Source organism: Chrysemys picta, chromosome 25, assembly GCF_011386835.1.
Source record: "Chrysemys picta bellii isolate R12L10 chromosome 25, ASM1138683v2, whole genome shotgun sequence".
Taxonomy (NCBI): domain Eukaryota; kingdom Metazoa; phylum Chordata; order Testudines; family Emydidae; genus Chrysemys; species Chrysemys picta.
This window is the reverse complement of record NC_088815.1, coordinates 9,530,464-9,558,443: the sequence shown is the minus strand read 5'-3', so window position 1 is coordinate 9,558,443 and position 27,980 is coordinate 9,530,464. Positions and strand designations below refer to the sequence as shown.

The 27,980-nt window shown below is 50.2% G+C and overlaps 1 protein-coding gene across 12 annotated transcripts in view; it reads left to right on the top strand.

The window, feature by feature from the left end:
- The window catches only part of PTPRS (protein tyrosine phosphatase receptor type S), a 253,032-nt gene that overhangs the window by 175,671 nt on the left and 49,381 nt on the right, over window positions 1-27,980 (top strand). For 8 of the 12 annotated variants that reach the window (XM_065578681.1, XM_065578674.1, XM_065578677.1 and 5 more), the window contains 7 exons: window positions 13,070-13,339; window positions 15,384-15,965; window positions 17,985-18,118; window positions 18,306-18,450; window positions 24,303-24,608; window positions 26,392-26,585; window positions 27,038-27,064. In XM_065578681.1, the coding sequence (XP_065434753.1) occupies window positions 13,070-13,339; window positions 15,384-15,965; window positions 17,985-18,118; window positions 18,306-18,450; window positions 24,303-24,608; window positions 26,392-26,585; window positions 27,038-27,064 (1,658 nt within the window). The remainder of the gene's footprint in view (window positions 1-13,069; window positions 13,340-15,383; window positions 15,966-17,984; window positions 18,119-18,305; window positions 18,451-24,302; window positions 24,609-26,391; window positions 26,586-27,037; window positions 27,065-27,980) is intronic. The other 4 variants (XM_065578678.1, XM_024105738.3, XM_065578683.1 and 1 more) reach the window with 2 other exon arrangements.

Here is a 27,980-nt window from a genome sequence, read left to right as displayed (position 1 = left end):
CCGCCCGTTCCCGGGTCTCGCAGAGATGAGTTGAGTTGCATTGTGGGCCTCTCTATGCATCCTTTGGTAATGTTGCTGAGTTCTTGCACTTTTTTGTCGTCATGGTTACCTTGCCGTTTGGACATTGGGCCTGATGCATGATAGGAGAATGTAACGATCTTCTTTGCATGCCAGTCTTTTAAATTAATTATTACTATTATTTTTCCTATATATTATATATATATATATAATTTATTTTTAAATTCTGATTTATTTGAAGTGGATTTATTCTTTTCTTATTGTTTCCTTTTGGGTTTTTTGCTTTCTCTTGGTTTCTTCTTTCGGTTTGGATTGGTTATGCTGTGCTGTAGTTTATTCCAAACGCATTGTGAGAAGCCAGTGTTCCTGCCCCCAATGGTAACTGAGCCCCGCCCCCCTCGAAATAGAAAGGAGTCACACAGCTCTAACACCTGTCCGTGGAAGTGCTGCTATTCAGGACAAGCCTTGTTTCGGGGAGGGAGAGAGACTGGGGGTTGGAAATCCTGGGTGCTTTTAACAAGGGATCGGACCATTACCCCAATTCATCAGCAAACCTTGGAATAGTATCTGGGGTGTGTGGCACTTGACACGTCCTGTACCCAAACTAAGACCTGCTCCCTGCTCCAAGGAGTCGGCCCTCGCATACACGGAGCAGCCAGTCTGCTTGCAGGCCAGGACGGGGAGAGATGAGGAGCTCTCTCTTGTGCTATTGAATGCAACTCCGTGATTTCCCCCCCCCCCCACCTCCTTTGACACGCATGCACAGGCCCCAATTACCAGGCACTGGATCGTCTCATCACCAGCCTACAGCAAGTCTGCTCTAAAAAGAGGCGACTTGTCAAGATCCCTGCTGCTCCAAAGTCCACTGTGCATCTTCTACCTGCAGCCAGCTGGAGGCTGGCCAGGTCTCAGGCCTATACCTCTTTCCATACCACCCCCACCTCCCCCCTCCCCCCGCCACCCCCCCGCCACACACACACTCCCAACCCCGGCTTGTTTAACCAGCTGCTGCCTGGGCACAGATGCACGTCAGCAAAGCCAACTCCAGAAACCCTCCTTTCTGAAGGGATGTGGGTAGAGATGAAAGCGCAGCTCAGGAGAAACTGCCTTGATGCTTCTGGCAGCTGAATCCTTGTGGTGAATTTTGTTTGGCTTCGGGGATTCTCTCCCGCACGCCCCTTTTAGTCCCATCCACTCCCCCATTGTCTCTTCCTCTCTCACACATTCTCTCACACTCCGCGGGAGTGACTCCCCAGGCAGGAGCGGGCCGGTGGATTTTTACACGGCACTAATCAACTTCTGGTTTTGCCTTTGGAAAATGGACTGTCCTTCCCTCCCCAGTGTGTAGCTTTTACCCCCTGCCAACCAGGCCTCCTTACGCAACACAGGACCAGACAGGTGGCTTTCCCAGCGTACAGGTATTAAAGCTGTGTGATTTTTGAGAAATCCAGTGCAGTATTGACACAGTATCTCTGTCTCCCTCTTTCTCTCTCTCTTTCTTTCTCACTGTCTGTCTTTCTCTTTCTCTTAAGATGCTGAGATTTCAGTGCTTGGACCCTCAGTGCTGGTATTTCCCCCTCCCCTCCAAATCTCCCCCTTTCCCCTGGTTGTAAGGTACAAGGGTACCACTCAGAAATGCTGCATTATTGACAGTGTCCTTCTGACGTGGCCAATAGTGGCTCTTCTGACTCCATCTCCAACGAGACAAAAAACCCTCTATAAAAACATATATTTAAAATCAGCAAAGTGGGTAGAGCCTGAAACGAGATTTCCCCAGGACCAATGGTCCCAGTTACAATTGCCACTGATTACAGGACTTGTCTTCATGAATAGAAATTTGAGTTTAAAGATTCAGGTAGAATAAAAAGGGATTTATACACTTCTTTCGAAAAAGGTTTTGGTCTTTATAAAACATTTCGAATGTGTCCGAATTGCCCTGCCAAGGGTAGAATCGCCCCTCTGCTCTTCAGTGCAGTGGATTCTGCAGATGCATGGTAATCTGGGAAGCTCCTAGGTTTAAATCCAGGGTTTTTTAAAGTTGCAATAATAAGTATAAAATAAAACTAAACAAGACGCAGTGGAATGGCACATGACAAGTCAGTCGAGATCGGTTATTAAACGAGATGCTGTCGCTCAAACAGAAGTTGTGGATGTGGGGCAGAGAGCAGGAGGGTCTTTCGCGTGTGCTGCGCAGGAAGTCAGGCTAGATGAACCCAGGAAAAGTCCGTAGTGGTTGAAAGGCGCTGCCCTCGCTGGGCTCATGCGGATAAAGCAGAATTCCCTTCTGGAGGGGATTCCTTTAGGGACCTAGAGAAGCAGTGGTCCAGAAGGGCCTGATATCACTGAAGAATATTTGGATATTCTGTGATTTAGGGCCGGACTGTCAAAGGCATTTAGGCACCTAAAGATGTAGCTATAGGACCCTGTTGGGGTTTACAAACAGACCTAAAAAGATTAGGTGCCTAACTCCCATTGGGTTTGATACCCTGAATACCTTTGTAAATCTGAGCCTTAGGGCATGTCTACACTGCAGTTAGACATCCACGGCTGGCCCATGCCAGCTGATTCGCGCTCACGGACTCGGGCTGTGGGGTTGTTTTGATTGCAACGTGGACGTTCGGGCTTGGGGCTGCAGCCTGAGCCCTGGGACCCTCCCACCTCGCAGGGCCCTAGAGCCGGGGTTGCAGCCCAAGCCCGAACATCTACATCACAATGAAACAGCCCCTTAGCCCGAGCCCATGAGCCCGAATCAGCTGGCACGGGCCAGCCGTGGGTGTCTAATTGCAGTGTAGACATACCCTTTGTGACTATATAAGGACTTGATCCAAAGCCCACTGACGTCAGTGGGGATCTCTCCATTGATGTTGGTGGGCTTTGCACCATCCCTACATAATGTGAAATTGGGATGTTAGTGTGGGTGGCCAGCTTTATTTAAAGATTAGTACTTCTGCCCCTTTTCTAGCTAGCAGGGAACCCATTGCTCTGGAGCGTCTCTCAGGGCAGGACGGTTCAGAAGGGTTTCAGCAAGCTCAGGCAAGGCAGGAAAGCAGCAGCCTCCTTGACGATTTTTTGAATCTTCCCCGTACAGGCTGAGGTGCTCACTCCACTTTGGGGGCCAATGCCGGGATCAAATCTCTGTGTCCCCGGCGGTCACGTCACTGAGCTGAACCAAAGGGGCCCAAACGTTGCCCAGCAGAGGTGCAACGTTGGCGGTTTACCAAGAGCCTAGATAATTCTTACAGTGCAACCATCCTCTTCTTGAAGATGGAGGCTAGAGGCCCCAGAACGTAGTCGGCCATCTCAATTCGAGTGGCCTACTGCGTGGCTCCGGAAGGAGCATAACACACCAGGACTTGAAGTCTCTCTAAGCCCTCTCCCATGTTAATGGTGAGGGAAACCTGCCCAGTGCACCTCAGAACTCTGTGGGCTATGCTTTAGCAACCTCTAAGCATGCAGGGTTGCTGCTGCTGGACTTCCTTGCCTTAGGAGAAGTGAATTGGTTGGGTTTAAGCATCTCCCAAAATGTGCATGGGACGTGGCATCTGGTGCTTTATCAAGTATTTCAGAAACGCGACAGTTGTGTTTCTGTAGGTGTGACCCCATCCCTCTCTTTGCCAGCTCAGGAGGGTTAAGATAATCCAGTATGTGTTTAAATAGCTGCACCATGTCTGTCTCAGGCATTCATATAGCAGATCACTCTTACCCATACTGCATCTGTGCCTTTTCCATTATAGTCTGCCCTTTGCAGTCCAGTTCTTGCTGAGAATGTTCCAAATATTCTTCAGGGTTCTAGGAAAAATGTGACTTGGTATGGGTTCCCAGGTGAAAACAGGCGGTGGTAAATAGCTAATAGAAGAATACATTAAAATCAATTCAAATACATCTCAGTGGGGGTTGGAGACGTGGTTTTGGAGCTGAGTTGGGCCATCTAGCGTTCCAGTGAATTCAGCAAGTATAACTTAAACAATTTCAAAAATAATCTCATTTAGGCACCTGACTCTCTTTGAAATCAATGGGAGTTAAGCACCTAAATACCTTTGAAGATCTGAGTCCCAGCCCCCTACCCTAGAGAGCTGGGCAAGTTTGGGTCACTTAGGACTGTTACTCCAGAACAGTCTGTTGCTCCAAATGCCCCTCAAGAGGCATGTGGAATGGTGTCCTTTTGTTGCTAAATCCGTGCACTTCCAATGCCTGGCAGAGGCTAGAGAGAAGGAATTGCAGGACCATTCTAGAACACAGAGAATAGCAGGGGAGTGTCATTCTGTTGCATGATGCTCACAGCTTCTAAAACCCTGGGACTGTGTGTGTGTGAGTGTGTGTGTGTCTTAAAACCAATCCAGAATAGTGTTAATATATTTTAGAATGCAGCTAAGATTGGGGGTTGTAATGCCACTCTTGATCCCTGCCCCCTCATTCTTGATCCCCTGTAAGTCCATTTTCCAGAATGCTGTTAACATGTTCTGGAATTCAGGGAGGGGGAGTGACTGTAATACATTTCAGAGCGCCTCCCCTACCCGGAAGTATCATCATAGAAAGTCACTCCAAGCAAGGGGGGGACGCCCTGTACAAGTTTGGGGTGTCCTTCGCTCTGAAATTCGAGAGTTTAAATGTATGTATACACAAAGCAAACAAACAACTTTGCTGTGTTTCTGCAGAAGGATTTCTCACCAGGAAAAGCAACTGGAAACAAAAAATATATATGTGTATCTATAAAGGTCACTTTGCAGGAACACTGTGCTGTACTGATCTCGAAATCTCTGCCTGCCTGTGTCTCTTACACCTTTTGCATTGCTGTTCTCTTTGTTTTAGGGGAAAAAAATTAGATTACACCTTGTCAAATTTAAAAAAAAAATGCCTGTGTCTAATATTACAGCAGCTACAATAGAGCTGCTTGGAAATCAATTGGGTTTAGATTATTTTGTATTCACTCATGCAACAGCAAAAAAACAAATTTTTTAAAGACCAGAGATGTTCAGCCAGCCTGTCGCTCAACTGATGTGTTTACATGGCAAAATAATCACCATGATTGGGAAGGGACTGAAGGCAAAATTTCCTCCTGACCAAATCCAGATTTTGGTCTGATTTCTATCTTTATAGGATTAATTAAATTAGGAAGGAGCTGGGCAGGAGGAGGAAAAACTTTTCGTCCTCTGGAGGGACGGAGGTGGGAAATCTGAACAGCATCTTGCCCCAGTGGAGCGAATTGCAATTGGAATGGGAGATGAGGGAGTGGGGCGGAAGAGGGAGAGGCGGCTGTCTGGAGAACGGAGGGGGCAGAGAGAAGGCTTCCTTTTGGGAGGGGAGGACAGGTGTAATCTAAACTTCACTAATAATGTAGAGGCTGCACATTATTTTGGCACCCTTTCCCCTACTCCCCCGTCCTCATTTTGGAGTAAGACGGAATGACTCCTGTCTCACCAAAATGGCCGATAATGTCCGCCTTCTCACCTCATTCGGAGCAGCAGCTTGCTGAGTGTCAAAACGTTAACACCATTTGGTTTTGTTTGGTGCTTTCAACCAGTCACTTCACTTTTATTCCTTCAGTCTTAATTTTCTCTTTCTTTTATTTATTTATTTTCCTTCTTTTTTAAGTTGGTTTAATGTGAATCGGGGTTTGAAGTGACGGGTTCTTGTCTAGCATCCCTTCCCTTTCCCCCATCCCAGTATCTTTTTTTTTCCTGAGCTAATCCGGAAGGGGGTTAGAAAGTGGAGTCAGTGGGTTTCGTCGGCACAAACTGATCAGTCCTCAGATTTCTCTCACCAGCCGTGTCCTGGGAACACGTTTTAAGGACGGATTCTGGTGTTGCAAAACCCAAACCTGGATCTTCCAGTGTCTCTTCCAATCAGGTCTGTAAATCTGCCCCTTAGAGCATCGGTGTCTCTCGTCACATGGATCTTCTGGCTACCTTTCTAACTGGGGAGAAAAAAAAAACCCTTGGCAATGTTAATGAGTATTGTCTTGTTGGTCATGACTAATTGAAAATGCCACTCGCAGAACACAACCTGTGTTGACTTCCCTGCTTTAGGAGGAAGCAGCAGTAAAACCAATGGGCTTTACCTGGCCCGTTGGAAGATAAAAACCACAGCCCTTCTTTAATCTGTTCGGTTGCTAATGAATTGGATGTTGAACGGAGTTTAACTCAGGACACAGATACACAGCCAACCTAATATCACAAGTCTTACTATGTGTCACGTTGCGTATAGTGAGCCTCTTAAGAATGTGTGTTGAAGTAATTGTCTAGAACCGCAAGCCTCTAGCATTTAGTTCTTAAAACTGTGTCTGTTGATGATGAGAAGTATCGCTACTTAAAAAGCGCTTCCAAGAGTCTGGTGGCCACTGAAAAAGTAAGTGTGTGTGTGTGTGTCTGTGTGTGAGAGAGTGAGAGAGAGAGAGAATGAGTGACTGACTCTGTACAACAGATCTGGGCTTCTAGAAAATTGGGGAGAAGACGACATCCAATTCAACTGTCCCCAGAGCAAGGGAGGGTTGGATCCTGAATCTTAGATCAGGCCCATTGCTGCATAAAACTGGCAAAAGTTTGAGGGTCCGGTGCGAAGGTGGAAGGGGGAAATGAGAGGCATGTGGTGGTTGTTGTTTGCTTTTGTATTATGTAGCACCAAGGAACTCCAGTTATGGGTCAGGACCCCATTGTACTGGATGCTGTACAAACATGGGACAAAAAGACCTCCCCTGCCCTGAAGAACTTACAATCGAAGGACAGCAGTTACAAATCCCAACATAGCTGTTTCCATTTTTCCCAGCTCCCCAACCCCCAAATTCTGCTTTTTATCCTGATGCTGCTCATGGGGAGAGGCTGTCAAAGAAACCTGGAGAGCCACCCAGAAATGGGTCATGGTTAGGGTCATGCTTCGCAGCGGTTAAAGGGAAATGAAGACGGAGTCTAGTAGCTATAGCAGATAGTTCCTTCTCTGTTATCATTCACAGCTGGAACGGTTTTAAGACGGAGGTTGTGCTCAGCAAGGTGGCTGTGGGGAGTGCCTATGACGAGGCTGCATTCGTTTTCTGTCTGGATTGCCTACCAGCTTGGTTGCGGGAGGAGGAGAGATGACATGCATCATCCCCCGTACAGCCCCTTCCCAAGCCTGGGGACATGGGATAACTAGATAGGCTGCAGAGTCAGCAGATACCCAGCCCTCAAAACCCATGGGAAAGGGTAGCAGTCTGGCCCTGTAGCCGCACTTTGGGCGTCAGGGTCCTCCATACTGGATCTTGCCCCCTGGTGACAGGTCCAGAACCCGGTCTCCTCTCCTTTCCGGTGAGTTTCAGTCGGGCGAAGTAAGGGATGGTAGCTCCATGCCCTTAACACCTCCCTCTCCGACCGAGCCCATTTCTAAAATCGGTCTGCCAGGCTCTAGGTGTCAAACAGGACAGAGCCCCAGGGAGTGATGGTTATTTTGCCCTAGCGCTATTGTAGCGAACACCTGAACTGCGTGGTGACTTGTGTTGCCAGCGGGATACCACGGGGTGTCAGGGCTGCATGGAGTGAGATTTGCTCCGCGCTCTCCGCCCACTGGCAGATCACTTACAAAGTGACTGACACCCCCACTCCTTCCACTGCCACCAGCACAGACCATTCCTGGGGTAGAACGCAGTGAGAATTTGTAGAGGACATTCAGTGCCGTCTAATGGCGAAAACAAAGACAGGGAGTCAGGACTCCTGGGTTCTGTTGTGGGCGCTGCCGATGACTCGTTGACCTTGGGCACATCACTTCCCTGCTTTAGTGTCCCCATCCGTACCAGGGGGATAATAAAGAACACGAATGTCTGAAAAGCTCAGTGAGATCCTGGGATTAAAAATACTATAGCAGGGCAAAGCCGTTGTTGTCTTTTTGTGCTGGCAATTATTTGCCCCAGTGTGAGAATCTCGGAGGCAGCTCAGCTCTGGGAAAGAAGGGAAGTAGGGGTTACAAGAAGTCTATTGCAACCCTAAATGAATTGTTTCCAGAAGCAGAACCCCCACTACCCCTCTGCTCTTCTTGGGGTTTCCTCCCAGTCCTTCCAGTTGTCTCCGATAACAGCGTCAGGGGCTCCCCGGGTTGCATTTTGCATTTGATTTTGCTCGTCCGGCTGCTGCTTATGAAACCCAGCCTGGGTGTGAGCAGCCAGAGCTCTCTGCTCCGTTTCTAACAGCTGCTTAAACCTCCTTGCCCCAAGCCTCTGACCTAGACACTGACCCAGAGCATCTCAGCTTGTGAAATCTCATGTCAACAGTCAAATAGGAGCGGTACAGTTATTAAAATAAATAGCAGCAGTGATGGCGTTTAGTCTGGCTCACTTGCTACCCAGCCCCTACCAGACCTCCAGCGAAGGGCCCTCTGGGTGTTTCCTGTTACAGTGAGTGCTGTTGTCACTGCCCTGAGCCCTGCATTCGTGTGCTCTCTGTATGTCTCCTGCGCTAATGCAGGAGTTGATGTCATTTCGTGTGTGTGTGTGTGTGTGAGAGAGAGAGAGAGTGTGTGTGAGTGTATTTGTGTGTGTGAGTGAAGCTTCTTTAAACCAGGATACTGCCCACAGAGATGCTGCACTTTACCAACGCTTTCTGTCCTTGCATTGCTGTGTGGCCAACCATATTCCAAATTCTCACCCTTCCCGGGATCTCAGTCTGGCATCAAGACCTGCCGTTTGCTTCCCACTTGGTATATGTGCTAACTGCCATTAAAGCAGCCGAGAGGTAATGCTGCACTGAGGGCCTGAAAAACGGAGCGCCTCAGCGTCAGTGTGGGGTGTTGCAAATCGGCACATCGGCTGGGCAGCCCTCAGCTTGTGTTTTGTGAGTGGCCCCCGTCCCCCATCCTCCACCCCCACCAGACACGCACAGGCAACACTGGTTTGTTCCCTTCAGACTCCGATTCTCAGCACTCCGCCCCCATTGAACGATGCTTTTCAGTTCCGAAATTCTGATTTCTTCTTCCTTTCTTTTTTTCTTTTTTTTAAATTAACCTCAGTTTGAATTTAACTGTCTTGTTCTGTTTCCATGACAACTCGGTGTTTGCATCCCACCCGCCGTTGTTTGTTGCTGTCAATGCTGTTTGCTGACTGGATCTTGTCCGTCAGTGTGTGTCTCCCCATTTCTCCTCAACCTCCCTCACCCCACCTCCCCCAGGAAGTGACATATCAGCCCCTCTTTGGAAGATTCATTCCCACCCCCACCCCGATCTGTCTGCATGTGACCCCCACTTGTTTCTTTTTTAAGTACTCTCCATCTTGTCTCAGATGTGACTGGCGCAGTCTTCGTGTGGCTCCATTTTCTGAAATGCCACCAGCTCCAGGGAAGCGGCCAGGACTCTCTGCTCTTGCCAAGGCCGAGCGACCCAGTCAGACTGGATCCCAGTGGAAGGAAGGATGGGAGCAGCAGCTGGGACACCTCCAGCCCTTCTTGCTAGGGCTAAGGCCTTCCCTGCATGGGGAGGGGGGCCTCCTGCCCATTTGCCCCAGCCAGTGCCAATGGCCAAGTGTGTTTAAACCCTGTCACTCAGCCATTGCTGATGTCTAGGCGCTTCTCTTCAGCCAGGCCCCAGGGGAGGAGATGCCTCCCCACTCTCCTGAACAAGTAGGTCCTGCCAAACCCTCCCCAGCCAGGACCAGAATGTAAGTGCGGTTACATCCCCCCACTCAGACATCTTCCTTTCCCAAGCCAATGGCAGCCTCTATGTGAGGGTATACATCCTCCCAGCCCTGTTCCTCTCCCCAGCTCAGGTCAAGGTGGGGATGCTTTCATGCCCCTGTCCCTTGGGATCTCCCTTCTGCTGAGTCTCCATGCTCTTCGTTGCCTGAAATCCTTGACTCGCCCCGTCCCCCCCAAGCCCTGCCCCATGGGTGCTGCTGCCCTCTCTGGCTGACTGCACAGAAGCGGGTCTGGTAGCCAAGTGGGGAGCGCTCCCCTTGAGATGGAGACATCTGGGGGAGAAGGCAGAGGCTAATTTTTCCATCGAGCTTCCAGCCTGTTGGTAGCAGGGAGAGGGATACTATCATTAGTCGACTGATAGGCCTCCGGTGGAGGTGCCCCTTCCAGAGAACCTGGTTGGTGCTATTATAATAACGCTCTGTGGTTCTTCCCCTCCAAACGATCTGGGCTGCGACACCTTGTGAGCAGCTCATGCCGCTGCCAAGCGGCTCAAATTCTTCTCCTTTCTCCAAGCAAAGAAGATGATCAGGATCAGGGGTTAGATGGGCAGGCGTCTGGGCTGGATGGGTGAAGCTAAGGCAGATATGGAGAGCAAAGGCTTTGCAATTAGCTTGGGCTGTGACCATGCGCTCCCGGGCCGGAGAGTACGGCATTGCCAGCCCCTCTGCAGGCTGGGCGTTAAAACTTGAATAATGGAGGTTTCAGTTCACTGGCAATTCCTAAACATGGGAGGAGGGGAGGGAGGGGAGAATTGTTTTGAATCGAACAAAACATTTTGTGGGAGCAGTAGTTGGATATTTTGTGTCGATGATGAGCATTTTTTAATGTGTTTTTTTTTTAAATAAAATGGAAGGAAATATCAGAACCAAAAGACGTTTTGAACCCAAAATTTCAAGCATCTGAACTTTTTTATAGGGATTTATTTTTTGCGAGGGGGGGGAGAGTTTCAGCTGTAAAATTTCACCTGCTGCTAATTAAAACTCCGTCCTTCCCCCACAGCAGGGTCAGGCCTTGTTTCTCCAACTGTTCCACTCTGTGGGAGAGAACCCCCTCTCAGGGGCTGTCTCCTCTCCCAGCAGTGCAGTGCCCCACCCCTCCTCCCCCATCTTCATTCCCAGAATACTGCAGGCCACTGTTTGAGAACCACGGGTTAAGGAGCAACCTGAAGCTGGGTTGGTGCCATAAGCTAGAGGCTGATCCAGAACACCAGGTCTAAGGAGAGCTGAAGCCACCATGACCCGGTGGGGAGAGCTTCTGGGCCTGATTCTCCTTGGCACCAGTTCTGTATGGGTGCAGCTCCCAGTGACTTTAGTGAAGTTGCTCTGGATTTACCGTGGTCTAGGAGTGAGGAGAATCGGGGCTCCTCACAACCACTGGTGTCCTTATTGGCTGAGTACATGCAGGAATTATACGGGTATCTCTGAAGCCTGCAGGGGCCCATCCTCACACGGATCTTTCCCCTGTTGCTACGATTATATCTGCAGCCTCCACACGTTTTGTCCCTTTGCCCTCACTCCTGGGATGGGAGGTTTCCCCGTTCAGCTCTCTCCCCACAGGGACTACATCTTTCTAGGTCACTTGCTGTCTGCCCATGATCCCTCTCTTCCTCTTGGACTCTGGGGGGTGTTACCCCCCCCCGCCCCCATCGTACACAGACTCAATGGAATAAATAGTAGGGGGGTCATCCAGAGACAGATGAGGGGGCTCATGGAGATCCTACTCCCCTAGGGCCAGCCCTTGGGCAGGGAAGGTTTCCATGCCCCTTTGGCAGCCGGGTGCAGAGTTAGTCTCTGGGTTGGGTTTTAATGACTAAACTTCTCTCTGGTCCCCTTCTCCTGCTTTGACGTGTGAGGAAACCACTCAGCGGGTCCCTCCGTCCATCCGTCCCAGTCACTTCAGAAAATGGAGCCACGGAAACCGCGCCCTCTCCTTTGCGTCCATGTTCTTCCTGTGTAAGGTCTGGAAGCTGCATCCACTTCTCTGCTAAGGAGATGCACAGAACATGTCACTGTTTTCTCAACGTTAAAGTTTCATTACCTTGTTTTTCTTATTATTATTAATTCTATTCTATTTATTATTCTGCCAGGGCTGAGATGTGACAATGTGAGCCACCACATTGGGTCACATCAGCTAGAAAAAGTATGCAGCATTAAAGTCGGTTTCCCCCTCCCCTTCCCCGTCTCTCTCTCTCTCTCTCTCTCCACTCTCCTCTTCTTCCTTCTCTCTTTCTGTCTCTTTCTTTCTTCAGTATCCATGTGGGCATTTGCTAGTGGCCCATAAGTTATACTCCTCTGCATTTTCTTCTCTCTGTCTCTGTCTCTCTCTTTTTTTTAACCTATTTTGCATGATGTTTGTGACTCTGAGAGCTGCATCTATCGATGGAACCGTGTCAGATCTTAAAGAGGCTTCGTTAGGGTTTCTATACCCGAAAACCACAAAAATTTCATTAGAGTTTCTCATCTTTCCCACTTTCTCACGTTCCAGGTGCGGGGGGGGCTCCTTCCTCCTGGACGGTTCTCTCACACACACAAACACACCCTAAATTCTAGCCTGCTCTGGGGGCTCCCCCTGTCTTTTTACCTCTCAGGTGGCTTCTCTGGACTTTGGGGCAGGAGACCTCTTTCTCCTATTTGATTTCTCCTTGGATTCTCCCCCCCTCTCAGGGTCTCAACAAGCTGAAGGTCTTTCCAACAAGAGCAGAGCCCTGAGAGGAAGCCTTCCTCACCCCCTCCCCACCCGAGCTCCTCCCCCTCTTCCTCCATTCCCCTTGACACCTGGCCAGAAATGAGAGCTCGCTGGTGTGAGATTGGTCCTTTCCATGGGGCATGAATCTGCTACTCTGGAGAGGACCAGTTCATAACATGGCGGTGGGCTTGTTCCAGATTTCCATGGGAGAAGGAGGTGGAGCAGGCGAATTAGATCCCATTATCAAAGGGGAGGTGGCAGGGGCTCTGGGGGAGCGGGGTGGGAAGCTGGGGCCCGAGCGGCTTGGAGGAGATTGTTCGACGCGTGCAATGCCAGCACTTGTCAAGTAAAGATGAGAAATTGCTAATAAATTTTTGTGTATTTATCTGTGCTGTGATGGGTCTAATCTTGATCAATGGAACCCTGTTGCTATGAAATATTGCTTTATGTCTATATTCTATATCTTGTTTGTGAAGTAAAATTTATTTGAAGTTTAATTTTTTTGGTTTTGGTTTTTTGAATTTTATTTTATTTTATTTTTTTAAATAAAGGAAAAAAAAAGATGAGCCCCGTTTATATTTAAATTATCTTCTGCTCTTTTTTTCTTTCTCCCCTTTTCTTTCTTTCTTTCTTTTTTTTCCCTTTTTTTCCCTTTTTTTTCTTTTCTTTTCTTTTCTTTTTTTTTTTTTTTGTGTCACCTCTGTGCGTCTCGTCCGCAGTTCGCCGGGTGGCACCTCGCTTCTCCATCCTGCCCGTCAGCCATGAGATCATGCCCGGGGGTAACGTCAACATCACCTGCGTGGCAGTGGGTTCGCCCATGCCGTATGTCAAGTGGATGCAGGGGGCAGAAGACCTGACGCCTGAGGATGACATGCCGGTGGGCCGCAACGTCTTGGAGCTCACTGACGTCAAGGACTCAGCTAACTACACCTGCGTGGCCATGTCTAGCCTGGGGGTGATAGAGGCTGTGGCTCAGATCACAGTGAAATGTAAGAGAATGAGCATGCGGGGCGTGACCATGCATGTGAGCGTGCACATGTGTGAGCGACCATGCAGGTGCATGGCCATGTGTATGAGCATGCACATCTATGCGAGCGTGAGCAACCATGCGGGTGAGCATGCACGAATGAGTGTGTGGTTGCAGGACCATGCAGGTGAGCATGTGGGTTCGTGGTCATGCTTGTGATCGTGTGGCTATGTGTGGAAGTGTGCAGATGCATGCGAGCATGTAGTTGTATGAGCACGTGAGTGTATGGGGTCATGCTCATGCATGTAGACACATGAGATCAGGGATGAGCATGGTTGTGTGAGCATATGGATACATGACTACATGCAATCATGTGGGTGTAAGCGCACACGAGTATGGACAAATACACATGTGCGTGCATGAGCTTGCAAAGGCATTGGTGTGCATGTATGTGTGGGCAGATGTTTGTGAGTGTGCACATGAGGATGGCATGCTAGTGCGTGAGTTCTCATTGTGCCCGTGGCACAAAAAAATCCCCAACTGATTGGAAGCCACCAGCTTCCATCACTGGCTTGGGGCCTTTCCTGGCTTTAGCAGCTGTTATTTATCAGGGGAACCGAGATTCAAACCGTATGTTTGTTTTCATCCTGGGTCACGAGGCTGGCCTATGTGTGGGGAACCTTGAGCGGTCGGGGACTGGGGCTTGCATCCCACTCTTGTTGAGGGTTCAGAACCTGCCCATCTCTGGCATGCAGTTCCTTGCACCACAGCCTCATCTTGGTGTCTTACGGAAACCTTCTCTGTTGCCTCACCACGTGGGAAACCCAGCTTGAAGCTTGTGATTCCCAAGAGGAGCACAGATGTATGGCTTGAAGACTTCTCTCCTCAGCTGAGAGGCATGAGCAGCAGATCCCCTTGGCTGGGAGAAGTGCAGAGTTGATGTCTGCTCTGAGCACTGACCCTGTCTATAAGGAATTTGGGGAGGAGGGAAAGGGATGCCTTCATAAGGACATGAGAGAGGGGAGTAAATGGAAACTAGATCCCCCTTGGTCAGAGCATGTGGGAAAGGGAGCTCTGGCAACAGCGGGGAACAGGGACCCCTTGGAATTATTGCACAAAACTCCACCGGAGTTGTTTGCGCAGGGAGCAGGTTGAGATGCTGGCAAAAGGATGCCCGGGGCTGGATTGAAACACTTCTTTGCTTTTCTGTTTGTTTCTTTTTCTTTTTGCTGTCTCATAATATTAACCTTAAAAGCTGACGGCTATGATGCATTGTCTGAATATTCTATCTTCCCAGATATGGAACCTATGTCCCGCTGGCACATTCTGCCTTTTGTCTTTATCTTTCTGTTCCTGTATGAAAGTAACTGCAATATGTTCCAGCAAGGAAGTTGAACAGGGAGGTAGATCTAGAAAGGGCCTGGGTCTACAGCATGTGCTTGGAGGGATTTAAAGTATGTGCTTCAGGCGATGGTCTAGATCATGGGTTTGGGTAAACCCCAGGTGCAGAGCATGTACTTGGGAGTTCTTGAGTATGTGCTTAGGGGGAACCCAAATCTAGAGTGCAGACTTGGGGGAGAAGGTGGGTCTAGAGAGCACATTTGGAGGGGCATGGGGGTGGGGAACCAAAGCAAACTTACTCATTTGTAGCTTTCTAGACCAAGGAGAACTGCGTAGTTTTAGAGAAAGCTGTCCAGTAACTTCATACTGTAGGCACAGAGAGAGCCAGAGATACCCAGGTCTAGGGACAGCTAGTGATATTTAAGGAGATATTTTTTCCATATTCTAAAGGAGTTGGGTGTGAAACCAGCTTTCCTCAGCACATTGGGATGTTCAGTTGAAGTCTGTGTTAACAATTCCAGATGTTTTGTTGTATGCTTCCTTTTGATGGAGCAGTTTAAGAAGGGTAATAAAGAGCGTAACTAGGTTCATAATATTTCAGCAGCATTTTACTGAACAGCCGCGCTGTGATCTGTACCGCGCTGCCAGCTCTCAGAGCCCTAACTTGCCAATTAGACACCGTTTTAACATATGGTTCTAAAGTGTTTATTCTTCCCCATCCTCAGCGCTGCCCAAGGCTCCCGGGACGCCCGTGGTAACAGAAACCACGGCAACCAGCATCACCATCACCTGGGACTCGGGGAACCCCGACCCGGTGTCTTACTACGTCATCGAGTACAAGTCCAAGAGTCAGGATGGCCCTTACCAGATCAAAGAGGACATCACTACCACGCGTTACAGCATCGGAGGACTCAGCCCCAACTCGGAGTATGAGATCTGGGTGTCTGCTGTCAACACCATCGGGCAGGGGCCTCCCAGCGAGTCCGTGGTGACCCGCACCGGGGAGCAGGCACCAGCTAGTGCTCCTCGCAGCGTCCAGGGGCGGATGCTGAGCGGCACCACCATGATCATCCAGTGGGAGGAACCGGTGGAGCCCAACGGGCAGATCCGCGGCTACAGGGTGTATTACACCATGGAGCCGGACCAGCCGGTGAGCAACTGGCAGAAACACAATGTAGACGACAGCCTCCTGACCACAGTGGGCAGCCTCTTGGAGGATGAAACCTACACCGTCCGGGTCCTGGCCTTCACTTCCGTGGGAGATGGGCCTCTCTCTGACCCCATCCAGGTCAAAACACAGCAAGGAGGTGAGTTCTGGGTCCACGTGGACACGGACAGACTGAACTGCCGCAGGGGGCTTCTGTAGGGAGAGACTGTTAGCTGGCTCACAGCGCAATGATAACACTGACCCAGGGCTCTCTCCAGAGCACCTCCTCTTTACTGATCATCTTTATAGAATCATAGAAGGTCAGGGTTGGAAGGGACCTCAGGAGGTCATCTAGTCCAACCCCCTGCTCAAAGCAGGACCAATCCCCAACTAAATCATCCCAGCCAGGGCTTTATCAAGTCGGGTCTTAAAAATCTCTAAGGATGGAGATTCCACCGCCTCCCTAGGGAACCCATTCCAGTGCTTCACCGCCCTCCTAGTGAAATAGTTTTTCCTAATATCCAACCTAGACCTCCCCCACTGCAACTTGAGACCATTGCTCCTTGTTCTGTCATCTACCACCTCTTAGAACAGCCGAGCTCCAGCCTCTTTGGAACCCCCCTTCAGGTAGTTGAAGGCTGCTATCAAATCCCCCCTCACTCTTCTCTTCTGCAGACTAAATAAGCCCAGTTACTTCAGTCTCTCCTCATAAGTCATGTGCCCCAGCCCCCTAATCATATTCATTGCCCTCCGCTGGACTTTCTCCAATTTTTCCACATCCTTCTTGTAGTGGGGGGCCCAAAACTGGATGCAATACTCCAGGTTTGGCCTCCCCAGTGCTGAATAGAGAGGAATAATCACTTCCCTCGATCTGCTGGCAGTGCTCCTACTAATGCAGCCCAATATGCCGTTAGCCTTCTTGGCAACAAGGGCCCAATGCTGACTCATATCCAGCGTCTTGTCCACTGTAATCCCCAGGTCCTTTTCTGCAGAACTGCCACTTAGCTAGTCGGTCCCCAGCCTGTAGCAGTGCATGGGATTCTTCCGTCCTAAGCGCAGGACTCTGCACTTGTCCTTGTTGAACCTCATCAGATTTCTTTTGGCCCAATCCTCCAATTGGTCTAGGTCACTCTGGACCCTATCCCGACCCCCCAGCGTATCTACCTCTCCCCCCAGCTTAGTGTCATCTGCTTACGTGTCTTCGGCTTAAATAGAAATAGCTATTTGGGGAGGAAGAACTGTCCAGCAGCTGGAGCAGAGGACCCTGAGAGTCAGGACTCCTAGGTTTTGTTCCTAGCTCTTGTCAGGGGGTGTGTGGTCTAGTGGTTACAGCGGGCAGCCAGGAGACAGGAGTCCTCTGCTCTATCCTTGCCTCTCTGTGTGACATTGAGCACGTCATGGTAAAACAGTGCCTCAGTTTCCCCACCTCTAAAGTAGGTTGATTAGAGACACCACACCTTGGGAGGTGGAGGTATTAAAGGATGCTGAGAGCCTCTGATCAAAGGTACTGTAGGAAGGCAGAGCCGTATTCTGTCTGTATCTAGTGCTACCTGTTGTGGCAGGCACATGAGAGGGTTTTAGAAGCCAAGTGGGATATGCTGGCTGTACTCGTCTGCATGTCTTTACCCAGAATGCTCTGTGAACGAACAGAGGATTTGACCTCGCTTCTGTCTGAGTTCCTCCGAGTGCCTTTCTCTGTCAGAAATGCATACCCCTTCCTTCCCTGGTAATCAGGAGCTCCATTCTGGCTGCAGGCCTGGGACGTCTGCTCTCTCTACGTTACGGTTCCCGGAACCGTCCAAGCCAGGGAGAGGCTGAAAACGTCTCTCAAGGGTAGGGGGCTGTGTCCTGCACTGTGTGGCACGATGGACACCATGATCCAGGACTGTCTTGTCTCCAGCAACTGTAGATAGTTTACTGTCCTGGCCCTGCAGGGTGACAGACACTGGGCTCCTGTAAAGAAAAACCCCTGCCTTCCTGCAGGCGCGGTGAGAGTCAGGATCACGCATCCATATGCTACTTATTGATAAGCCGTGTGTGTGGGGGGAAATAGTCTTCTAAATAGCCCAGTAATCTTGGGCCCGTCTCTCTCTCTCTCTCTCTCTCTCTCTCTCTCTCTCTCCTCTTCTGCGCTGGCTGTCCAACCCCACCCCGTGGATTCCTCCTCTGTCAATTTTAGTTCCTGGGCAGCCGATGAACTTCCAAGCGGAAGCCAGGACGGAGACCAGCATCAGAGTGTCGTGGAGCCCTCCCCGGCAGGAGATCATCGTGAAGTACGAACTCGGCTACAGGGAAGGAGATCGCGGCAGGGAGGTGAGTGCCATGAGGGAGGCGTGGGGGATGATGGTTCTGCCCCTTTCCCCTGCAGAATGGCGGGACCCTCCCATGGCTGGGGTGTGAGGGAAGTAGGGTGGGTTTTTTGGGGGGTGTTCATGTCTCTGCTCTGAGTTTTTATTTTTTCTTCCCTCCCCTTCCCTTAAACCCCCCCACCCACCTCCAGGTGTTGAAGACCTTTGACCCGACGACCTCGTTCACAGTGGAAGGTCTGAAGCCCAACACTGAGTATGTCTTCCGGCTGGCTGCCCGCTCGGCTCTGGGCCTGGGGGCCTACACCCCGGAGGTCAGGGAGCGGACCCTGCAGTCTAGTAGGTGTCTCTCCTTTCCCAGCCTTGTCTGAGGGGAAGACAGTCAGGGAGCCACAGATGGCGGGTACAGGGGTATGGAACCGTGGGGAGTTCACGGGACCGTCCTCACAGGAGAGGATTGCACGGCTGGTGTTCTCGGTGGGGAGGCGGTTGTCCCAGTACTTATGGACCCCACCGCCTCCCCCCTCCATGATCTAGATAGCCAAGATTTGGGTGCGCCGGGGGCCACTGCGTGAGAGGAGCGGTTTAACGAGGTGGACGGCTTAACGAGCTTGACACCGTCCCCATCGGCCCTTCATGCTCAGCATGCGCAGTGAGGATGGCTTCCCGCCTCCACCTTTGAAGCTACGGGTCGTTAACCAGCAGAAACTGAGCCGGAGCTGCTGGGGAGGGACACAGGAGGGGTTTAAGAGAGCTCTCTGCAAGAGGTTTGTGAGCCGGGGGGTAGATGGTGATTAATAAAACTAACATTGTCATCGGTCTGCGGGAAAGCAGCCCCCACCTCATTGTTCATAAGCGATTTCATAGCCTGTGGAGACAGGCCATTGGGGCTTGGGCAGAGCTGGAGAGAGGGGGAATGGGGCGGGGGGGTTAACGACACCAGGATGGAGTGTATGTAACCCAAATGTGCTGGTTTTAGTTTAATGGATTGTCTCCCTTCGCTGTTGCCCTGGGGATGACCAGCCCTGGATGGCAATATTTCAACCTGGGCTTTTCACAGATCTTTGCTTTTAAATGAGGTGTTTTTTCACTGCATGAGTGGCTGTGGCAGCTGTTCTTTGTGTTTTCTGTCTCCTCTCATCTCTACTAAATCCCTCGGCCGCAGTTTGGAGTAGCCGCGAGCAGAACTAGCTCAGAAATGGCTCTGGTCAGCGCGTGAGAGCGCAAGCGAGCTCCCATCGCTCACAACCCTTAACAAGTGGGAGCAGCAGCCTCTCAGCTGGGCGGCCCGCCTCGTCTTTCCATTTTAATTGTCAGCTCCCCTTCCCTCTCTTGCCCAGGAGCGAGAAAAAAGGGGAATTTCTGTTTCTACTTCAGACAGAATTTCTTACCGGGGCTTTCTCAAGCCTCCAGTCCATTCAGAGATTTGCTTGTTTGTTTGTTTGCTTCCTTCCTTGAAATGTTTTTTTTTTTGTTTGTTTGTTTGTTTTTTATAAAAGTCGGTATCTATATAAAAAGAAAATTGTTTCCTGGCTTTGCTGAAACACCGCTGGTTCCAGTTCTGACCCAGTTCGGTACCAGTAGAAGGAACCAGATGTCCTTGATCAGCACCAAGAAATAAAAAGAATGAATCGAAAGGATCAAGAATAGGTGTCAAAACTTTCCCACACTCTGCTTCTGTTTTACTAGAGCTTTTCGTTCTGGGAGTCATGGGGCTGGGTCGGGGGGAGGATTTGGGAACTGGGCTTTCTGGTTGGATACAAGCAGTCCAGAGGGGTGGGCGTCACGGGGTGGAAAATGGCTCTAGGGCCTAGCGACGCTGGAGGTTTTCCAAAAAAAAAAAAAAAGAGGAGATGGGAGGTGGGGGGCTTCTTTGGGGATCTTTCTATCCTGGCACTTGCCCAGGAGAAGGCGTGGTTTGTTCCATTGGTCTGCAGCTCGGCTGTAGAGGGATAGCCGTCAGTTTCACGAATTTAACGCTCTTAAGAACCTCAGCTGGGGAGCTGTCAACATTTTGTAATGTGGTGAAACGTTTTTTCCTGGCCGGCTGCTGGACGAACGAGTCAATTCTCCCCGGTCCGGGTGGCATCCTCGGCTCATAGACCTTCTGGCTCGGGCAGGCTTTTTGTGTCTTTCCTCTGCAGCCCCTTTTCCGTTCAGCTCCTTCCTGGCCTGCTTCCTGGCTCTCTTTTTCTCCCCATCCATCTACCTGCCTGCCTGTCTGTCTCTCTGCATGCCCTCACAACCCAGTGAAGCCAGCTCCCCGCACTGTCTGTCTCTCTTACTGCCTGGGCAGTTTCCCACCTCATCTCTGCAACACCAAAGCTTTCTCCACCCCAGCCACCTGCTGTGATGTTCCGTGTGATTTTTTTCTCCACCAGTCTCAGCTGTCACACACATGCATGCCTGGCCTGCAGCCCCTCCCTGCATGCACCCCCTGCACAGCCCCTCCACATCTCTTGTCAGGGTGGCTCTCCCGAGCATCATAACCAAAGTAAAATCCATTAAACTAAAGGTAAAGTATCTTTTTCTTCTTGAAGTAGCTGGGTTTTAACTCTTCAAGTACCAGAGACGTAGACTGGAAAATAATGAATCAAATGCTTGGAGGCCTAAGGCAATGTCGCCTTTTCTATCCTAGCTGTGAAGCCCTTAGAGTTTCTGAATACCCTTCTCATTCAAAAATTTCTCCTGGTGTAGGAAGCAGGTGTCACCTGACAGGAGCGAGGGGGGGGGGGGACAACGTGCGGGATGGGTTTACAAAGGAACCAGAGGGATTTTCACCTCTCTGCTCCTTCCTAAGAGGGATGTTCCCCCACCCAGTTGCACTGATCCTTCTCTCCACCCCAAATAGGCTCTGAGTGAAATTACAATGATCTAAAGTCTATGGTACCTAAAGGGTTAAACGCATTGTATTGTACGAGGTCAGTAAGGGTCATTCTTGTGGCTTGGACAGTCAACTTAAAGCCTGTAAAAGATGCAGCTCAGGTGAGTACTGGCTGGTCTCAAGCTGATTCACAAATACAGTCCACCCTGTCACTGCGCTGTCTCCTATGCACCCTGGATATCCTGCCGCCCCTGGGGGAGGAATGGGTGGGAAGGGGGAGGGGGGTCTCAAAAAGCTGTCTGCTTGGTGAAAAGAGAGATGTGTGAGCACAGAAAGTTACATGCTTCGCAGTGAGCTCTTTGCTGTATGGCAGTCCCCTGTGTAGCCAAGGCATTTGGTGGAGAGGCGGAGCCCAGATCCGCAGCGTGGGATCTGCAGAGCTTCATTGCCTACTGCACACAGCTCCCTGGGCTAAGTGAAGCATGTCACCTGTTACGCACGCGCACACCCACACCCCCGCCGGTTCCGTGCAGGTTGGGCTGGATTGTGAAGGAAACTCACCGTGCCATGAATTCCCAAGAGTGTCTCTCCAACATGGCCAGCACTTGGTGGGTGTTTTCATCCAGGCGTTGTGGTCAGTTGAGAGCGGTGTGGGGCACAGGTGCCCCCCGCCTCCCTTTTAACCAGGGAAAGTGCTACAAATGATCCCGAAAGGAGGTCTCGCTCCGGGGACATGCGGCAGGTCCTCAGGCTGGAGCTTAGAGGGTGAGTGAGAAAGTGCCAGGCTCAGCCGCCGCTGATGGAAACAGCGCTCCCAAGCGCAGGCCAGAGCTCCGGGCTCTGCCCTACTGTGGCTTTCATTATCAGTGTCTGGAGCCTTAGGCTCAGGATGGAAAGGGTAGGTCAGGTCAGACCCTCTCCGCAGTGGGTTTCGCAGCCCTTGTGGCTTCAGCTGGGTTCGGAGGAGCGGAAGCAGTTTTTGACCCCACCCGCGGGGCTGAGCGTTGGGTGCCGAGGACAGGTAGCTGGAGGCACCTTGGGGCTGTTTCGTCTTCCAGCTCAGGATGAAAAAGGCGTAGATGCCTCTACGTTGCAGAAGGGGACAGCACACCGGCCTATTTTGTTTCATCATCCTTTATGGTCAGGCCAGGTGGAGAGAATTGTCTGTTACGGGGAATCTGGCCACCCTGTCGCCAGTCTGGGTGCTGGTATCTGTCAGAAATAGGATAGATCAGAGAGTGGTCGTCTGTCATTACTGCAATAGCTAGGTAACCAGCATAGAGGAGCTAGTAGTTGTCGGGGAAGGGCAATATCCTAAAAGCAAATCGTTTTCAGAAACCCACCAGGAGCTTGGTCTGGCCTCGTAGCTCAGTTTCTCTTGTTCTCACGTAAGAAAGTCTTAAGTTAGCAGTTGACGTTTGGAAGGTAGGTAAACAGACTGGGAACGTTCTGGAAGGATTTGCTTTATATATCGATATTATTTTGTTATTATGATTTCCTTTTTGAGAGATCTTTCATTTTGAAATTAATGGATTGATTTATTTTTTGTTTCAAGTTTGTTTCTTTGGTTGTTTGTTTGACATGTTTTCTATTATTTGGCGTGGCTAGCCAGCTGCTGGAGATCATAACCCCAGGGAGCAGAACTTTGCCTGGTCACTGCACAGAAATCTCCTTTTCTTGATGGGAAGGAGCGAATTGGGGAAAGCTTTAATTGTTTTGTTAAAGGAGCCTTGTGAAGGCAGTTTAGGCCCAAAACTTAAGGTTTTGGATGCAGGGAGAGAGAAAAGATCTGACAAAACTAATCTTAATAGAAGAGTTTGTGTTCAATTAATAAAGAAATCAGTGAAAATCAGTTTTTGTTTGTTTTAAAAAACATCCCATATAATGTAAAGTTTGCAACCCAAACACAACAGTGCATGAAAGCCAGAAAGGGAAACTGGCTATGTAAACAGAAGTGAAAACGATGAATCTATTTTCACTGGCCAAGCAGAGTAAAGGGAAGGCACAGCACAAATGGTGAAAAGTCGGTTAGATTTTTTTAAAGCAGACGGGGAGATTGTTAAACACCCCAGCAGGAGGTCAGTAATACAAACGTAAAGGGATTCCAACCCTGTAGTCCTGGGGACAGAGTCTCCCTTCGGTCATACTCATTATAGACCAGTGTACCTCCATTGACGTCAGTGAATTTAGCCCAGATTTCCCCACTGTCAGACCACAGTTGAGCCCTTTATGCTCAGCTAAAACCCTGATTTATTTCAGTGGGACTTTGTGTAAGGACTGTAGGATTTGGCCCAGGAATAATCTTTAAATAACCTTTAAATGGTGGTCAGCATTTATGTATTCATCCTGATGGACACCCTGACTCCAAGCATCTGCCCACCCCTGCAGGGGCTGAAAAGCTATCTGCCGGGGCTGCGGTTTATTGATTTAGAGCACATCAGCAAACTTGCCTTGTAGATCTACCAGCGCAGACACACCTGTGCGTCACCTGGCCCTTATCAGGCTTACGGATGGTGATAACACATGGGGATGGGGAACTTAAGGCCAACATTGTCGAATTTAGGTGCTTAACCATGGACTTGGAGCCAGGATTTTCCAAAATGGAGACTTGAGTTTAGGTCCCCAACCTGAGACACATTTCTGCTTTTCAGAAAGTGCCAAGCACCCGCCCTCTGGGGATCAAAGCATCCAAGATCACCTAGGGTAAGATTTTCAAAGGTATTTAGGCACCTAAAGATGCAGATAAGTGCCGAATGAGATTTTTGAACACACCTAAGTGGCTTAGGCACCTCACTCCAATGAGAGTTAGGCACTTTTAGATGCTTTTGACAATCCTGCTAGGCACACATCTGCATCTTTAGACACCTGAATACCTTTGAAAATCAGGTCCCTGGTTAGTCCCTTTTGCAAATCTTGGTGTTAAGCATAGTTTAAAAACTTTGGCTTAATGCAGCTTTGCCAGTTCATCGGGAACATGACTTGCCTTTGGTTGTACCGAAGTTTGCAAGGCTGCTTTAAAAACAGGAGCTAAAAACTGCCCGTCCCAGGAAGGAAGGGCTGGTTGCTCAGTTGTGGTCCAGTCACCCGTAGCTGAAAATGAAGGACGCGTTGGGCTAGCCCGCTCTGTGTTTTATTCCTTTGCTTTGTAACATTTATGTTCCGATGCCCCCGTTTCATTTCTCTTGCCTTTATTTTTTATTTTTTAAAAAACCAACCCCCTCTCTTCTTTTTTAATTTATCTTCCTAAACCAAATTTTTTGTATGTTTTATTTTAGATTTTTTTGTTATCATTTTCTTTTTTTTTATCTTTCCCATCTTTTGTTTTTTCCCCTTCTTCCCTTCCCCCCTGAATTTTCCCCCATCATAGAACCGTCTGCCCCCCCTCAAGACATAAAATGCGTCAGCACCAGATCCACTGCCATTCTGGTAAGTTGGCGGCCTCCGCCGGCCGAAAGCCAAAACGGTGTCCTGGCTGGATACAGCGTCCGCTATCGAGCGCTGGACTCTGAGGACACGGAACTTAAGGAGGTGAATGATATCCCCCCAACCACCAATCAGATCCTCCTGGAACAGCTGGAAAAGTGGACAGAATATCGCATCACCGTGGTGGCGCACACGGAGGTGGGGCCAGGCCCGGAGAGCTCGCCAGTCGTCGTCCGAACAGACGAAGATGGTAATTCCATCTCCTTTCGGTTTCCTTTCCTCCCGAGCCCGCCACAAATACATGGCTGAGGAGACTTCCCTGCAAAGGAAAAGACATTGGATTTTTGGGTCCCTTTTGCTGCCGCTTTTTGATGCCAGAAGAAAGCCTGAAGGTTCCCCCCCTCGCCCCCCACCCCAGATTTCCTCACCCATCTTCCTAACAACCTGCAGGTGCCATGGACATCAGCTCCTCTGAGAACCAGGCCCTCTATGGTTTTCTTTTCCTGCTTGATTTTTTTTTTTTTTTTTTTTAACATCCAGGCATTCAAGTCTTGTCCACACTGTTTTTCCCAGGAAATTCTGTGGCAGGCTGGAGAGCTAGTTAGATTATGACCTCCCATCTTTGTCGTTAAGGCATATTTAACTCAAAAACCTGAGAAACGGGAGAAGGGATCTCTTTGTTAAAGGGTTAACAACCCAGCCCCTTCATGTAAGAACTAAGAGAGCTCTTGTTCCAGTTCTCTGATTCTCCTAAGGAGACCTCAAGCAAGAACAGGGAAGACTTGATTTAACTGATATTTCTTGGGTAAGATAAAGCAAGCGAAAAAGAGGAAACAATTTAAAAAACAAACAAAACCTTTCTGGGCTGTCTTCCTCCATCACAAACAAGCCAAAAAGGACCCAAGTCCAATTTTCTTTTCCGTTGCAGGTCACCTTTAACAGCTCTCCCATTTGCCCGTCCCTCTGCCTGTATCCTAACACGATACCCACTACTGGAGGTAATACCTTGCTCAGAGTAATAGGAGACAGCAGGAGCACCCTAAAAGTGGGGGGGGGGCTACAGGCGCCCAAACTGTGGCCCTGCCCTTTCCCGCAAGGCCTCACCCCCGCACCGGCCGTTCTTCCCGAGGCTCCTCCCTCCAGCCACCCATTGCTCTAGGGTGACCAGATGTCCTGATTTTATAGGGACAGTCCCGATTTTTGGGTCTTTTTCTTATATAGGCTCCTATTACCCCCACCCCCGTTCCGATTTTTCACACTTGCTGGCTGGTCACCCTACGTTGCTCCAAGGCCCTGCCCCCACACCGCCCTTTCCCCCAAGCCCTCTCCCCCCCCCCCCGCTTGCTCCTCTCCGTCCCTCCCCGATCGCTCCCCCTTATGGCCGGTAAAAAGTGGGAGGGCCTTGGCCCCCGGCCCACCCTGTTCCAGCGCCCTGGGGAGATAGAGCTGCAGTGTTGTCCTGGCCAAGGTCCCGTACGCTGTTTGCTCCAAATCCCTTTTCCATCCCAATTCCTTTCCACGGCGTCTCTTCGCATTTCATGCCCTAAGATCAGACCGCTGCTGCTGAGTACCAGATGCATTTAAATGCCTGAGAGGCAAGGGCTGGAAAGGGCTGGTTCAGTCCCATCTTCCTTGCAAGCATCGTCCCAGTGTCCCTCAAGCACAGCCAGTGCTTTCCTTGGCTAGCGCCTCAGAAATCAGGTCTGCCAGTGGATTTGATCCAGAATTATACAGCTCCTTCTAGGCAGGCAGCTCTGAGGAAGGGGCTCATGGAAGGAAGATTGAGCAGAGAGAGAAGACACGAGCTCACCTTCGTGCATCCAGATTGGCGAGCTACGCTGCGGCCGTCCAGACGCTGCCCATGACAGCGTGCGATAGCCGATGGCAGATGTGGTGGCCTTCCACAAGTCTGGCTGACTCTCAGCCCACTTGCAAGGCTCTAGATGCAGTACGTGCCTGCCCCATGCGACCTGGATAAGCGTCCAGCGCTAAGTCTTAACGCCTGTACCCTCTTTTCTCTCCCTTCCCCGCAGTGCCCAGCGCCCCACCTCGTAAAGTAGAGGTGGAGGTTCTGAACTCAACGGCCATCCAAGTGTTCTGGCGCTCTCCAGTCCAGAACCGCCAGCACGGGCAGATCCGTGGCTATCAGGTCCACTATGTGCGCATGGAGAACGGAGAGGCCAAGGGGTTGCCCCAGATCAAGGATGTCATGCTGGCTGATGCCCAGGTGAGGACTTTCTGCCCCCTTCCTCTCCCGTGGCGGCTTGTGGGGAGGGCCATCTGTTTGGGTTATAGCCCCAAGTGACCCAAAATACTGGTAAGTGGCACAGCATCTCTCCGACAAACAAGTCCCTTGTCGTATTCAGTTAATTCACGCTCCCAGACTGTAGCTGTTGAAGACGACCATGAGCCATTCTCCAACTCCGGGATAAGTAGGCTCCATCCTTCTCGTTTCTGGGAGGCCCCAGGGCGGGGCCCCATTCCTTTAAATCAAGCCGAGGTCACTACAAAATCTACTAACCTCTCCCATTCTACTTCTTCCTTCACCTTGGCCTGGTAACCTCTGACCTCCAGTTGCCACTTCCCCGGGGACTTCTTCCTCACGCTGTGTGTGTCTCTCTCTCCCCTCTTCTCCCTCTTGTGTTCTCACTTGCAAATCCTCTCTTGTTCTCTGCTCAGTGGGAAACAGATGACACTGCTGAATATGTAAGTAAAATGCTTCCTGCCTGGTCCCCGTTCTGTCCTTTCCCTTCCACCCTCTTCATTTGTGGTGTGACATTTTGTCTGTTCTTTCTTTATTTTTTTCAGTGCTCGTTTGTCTATTTTCAAGCCTGTTACAGTGTTTCTATGCATTGTTCCGCGCCCCACCCTGTACACTTCGCAATGCCATCCTGATTGCTCCTTTAGTCAGCACATACCACAGGGTTTTCCCCCGAGCTCTTAGGGAAGGTCGAGTCAGCTGCTTCTCGATAGTGGAAACAATCCAGACATCAAAGTGGGACCAGACTAACTAAGTTGCATATTTAAAGACGGGCTGGTGGGAGCAAGATCTGTGACTATATCAGAGAACTGGACCACTGCTGAAAAAAACATTGCTGGGTTAGAGACGTAAGAGCTCAGTAGTGTGGAAGCACTTAAGTCCTGGCTGACAACCAAAATAGTAAGAACTCTGTTTTTCTCCGACAATAGCTTCTAAACCCTCCGGGCTTGATGCCATTAGAAAGCCGAGGTTCCCAGCTAGTCACTGGTACAAAGCACTCCCTGCTAGCCCTAGCAACTCACAAGGGGCTGGACCTTAAAATCAACTTTGTGGGTCCAGGGTGTGTCTACATTGCAACTGACAGCTATTTTTAGCGCACTAGTTCAAGCAGTGCTACGGCGAGTCTGTGTTTCTGGGTCCCAGCTGCAGTGTTTACGTCTTCCATTTGAATGCCAACATGATTTTAAGGACGACGGTAGCAGGACCGCCCAGAGGATTCAGGGGGCCTGGGGTCTTCGGTGGCGGGGGGCCCCCACTGCCGAAGACCCGGCACTTCGGCGGCAGGTCCCGGGGCAGAAGGACCCCCTGCTGTGGGTCTTCAGGGCACTTCGGTGGCGGGTCCCAGAGTGGAGGGACCCCCCC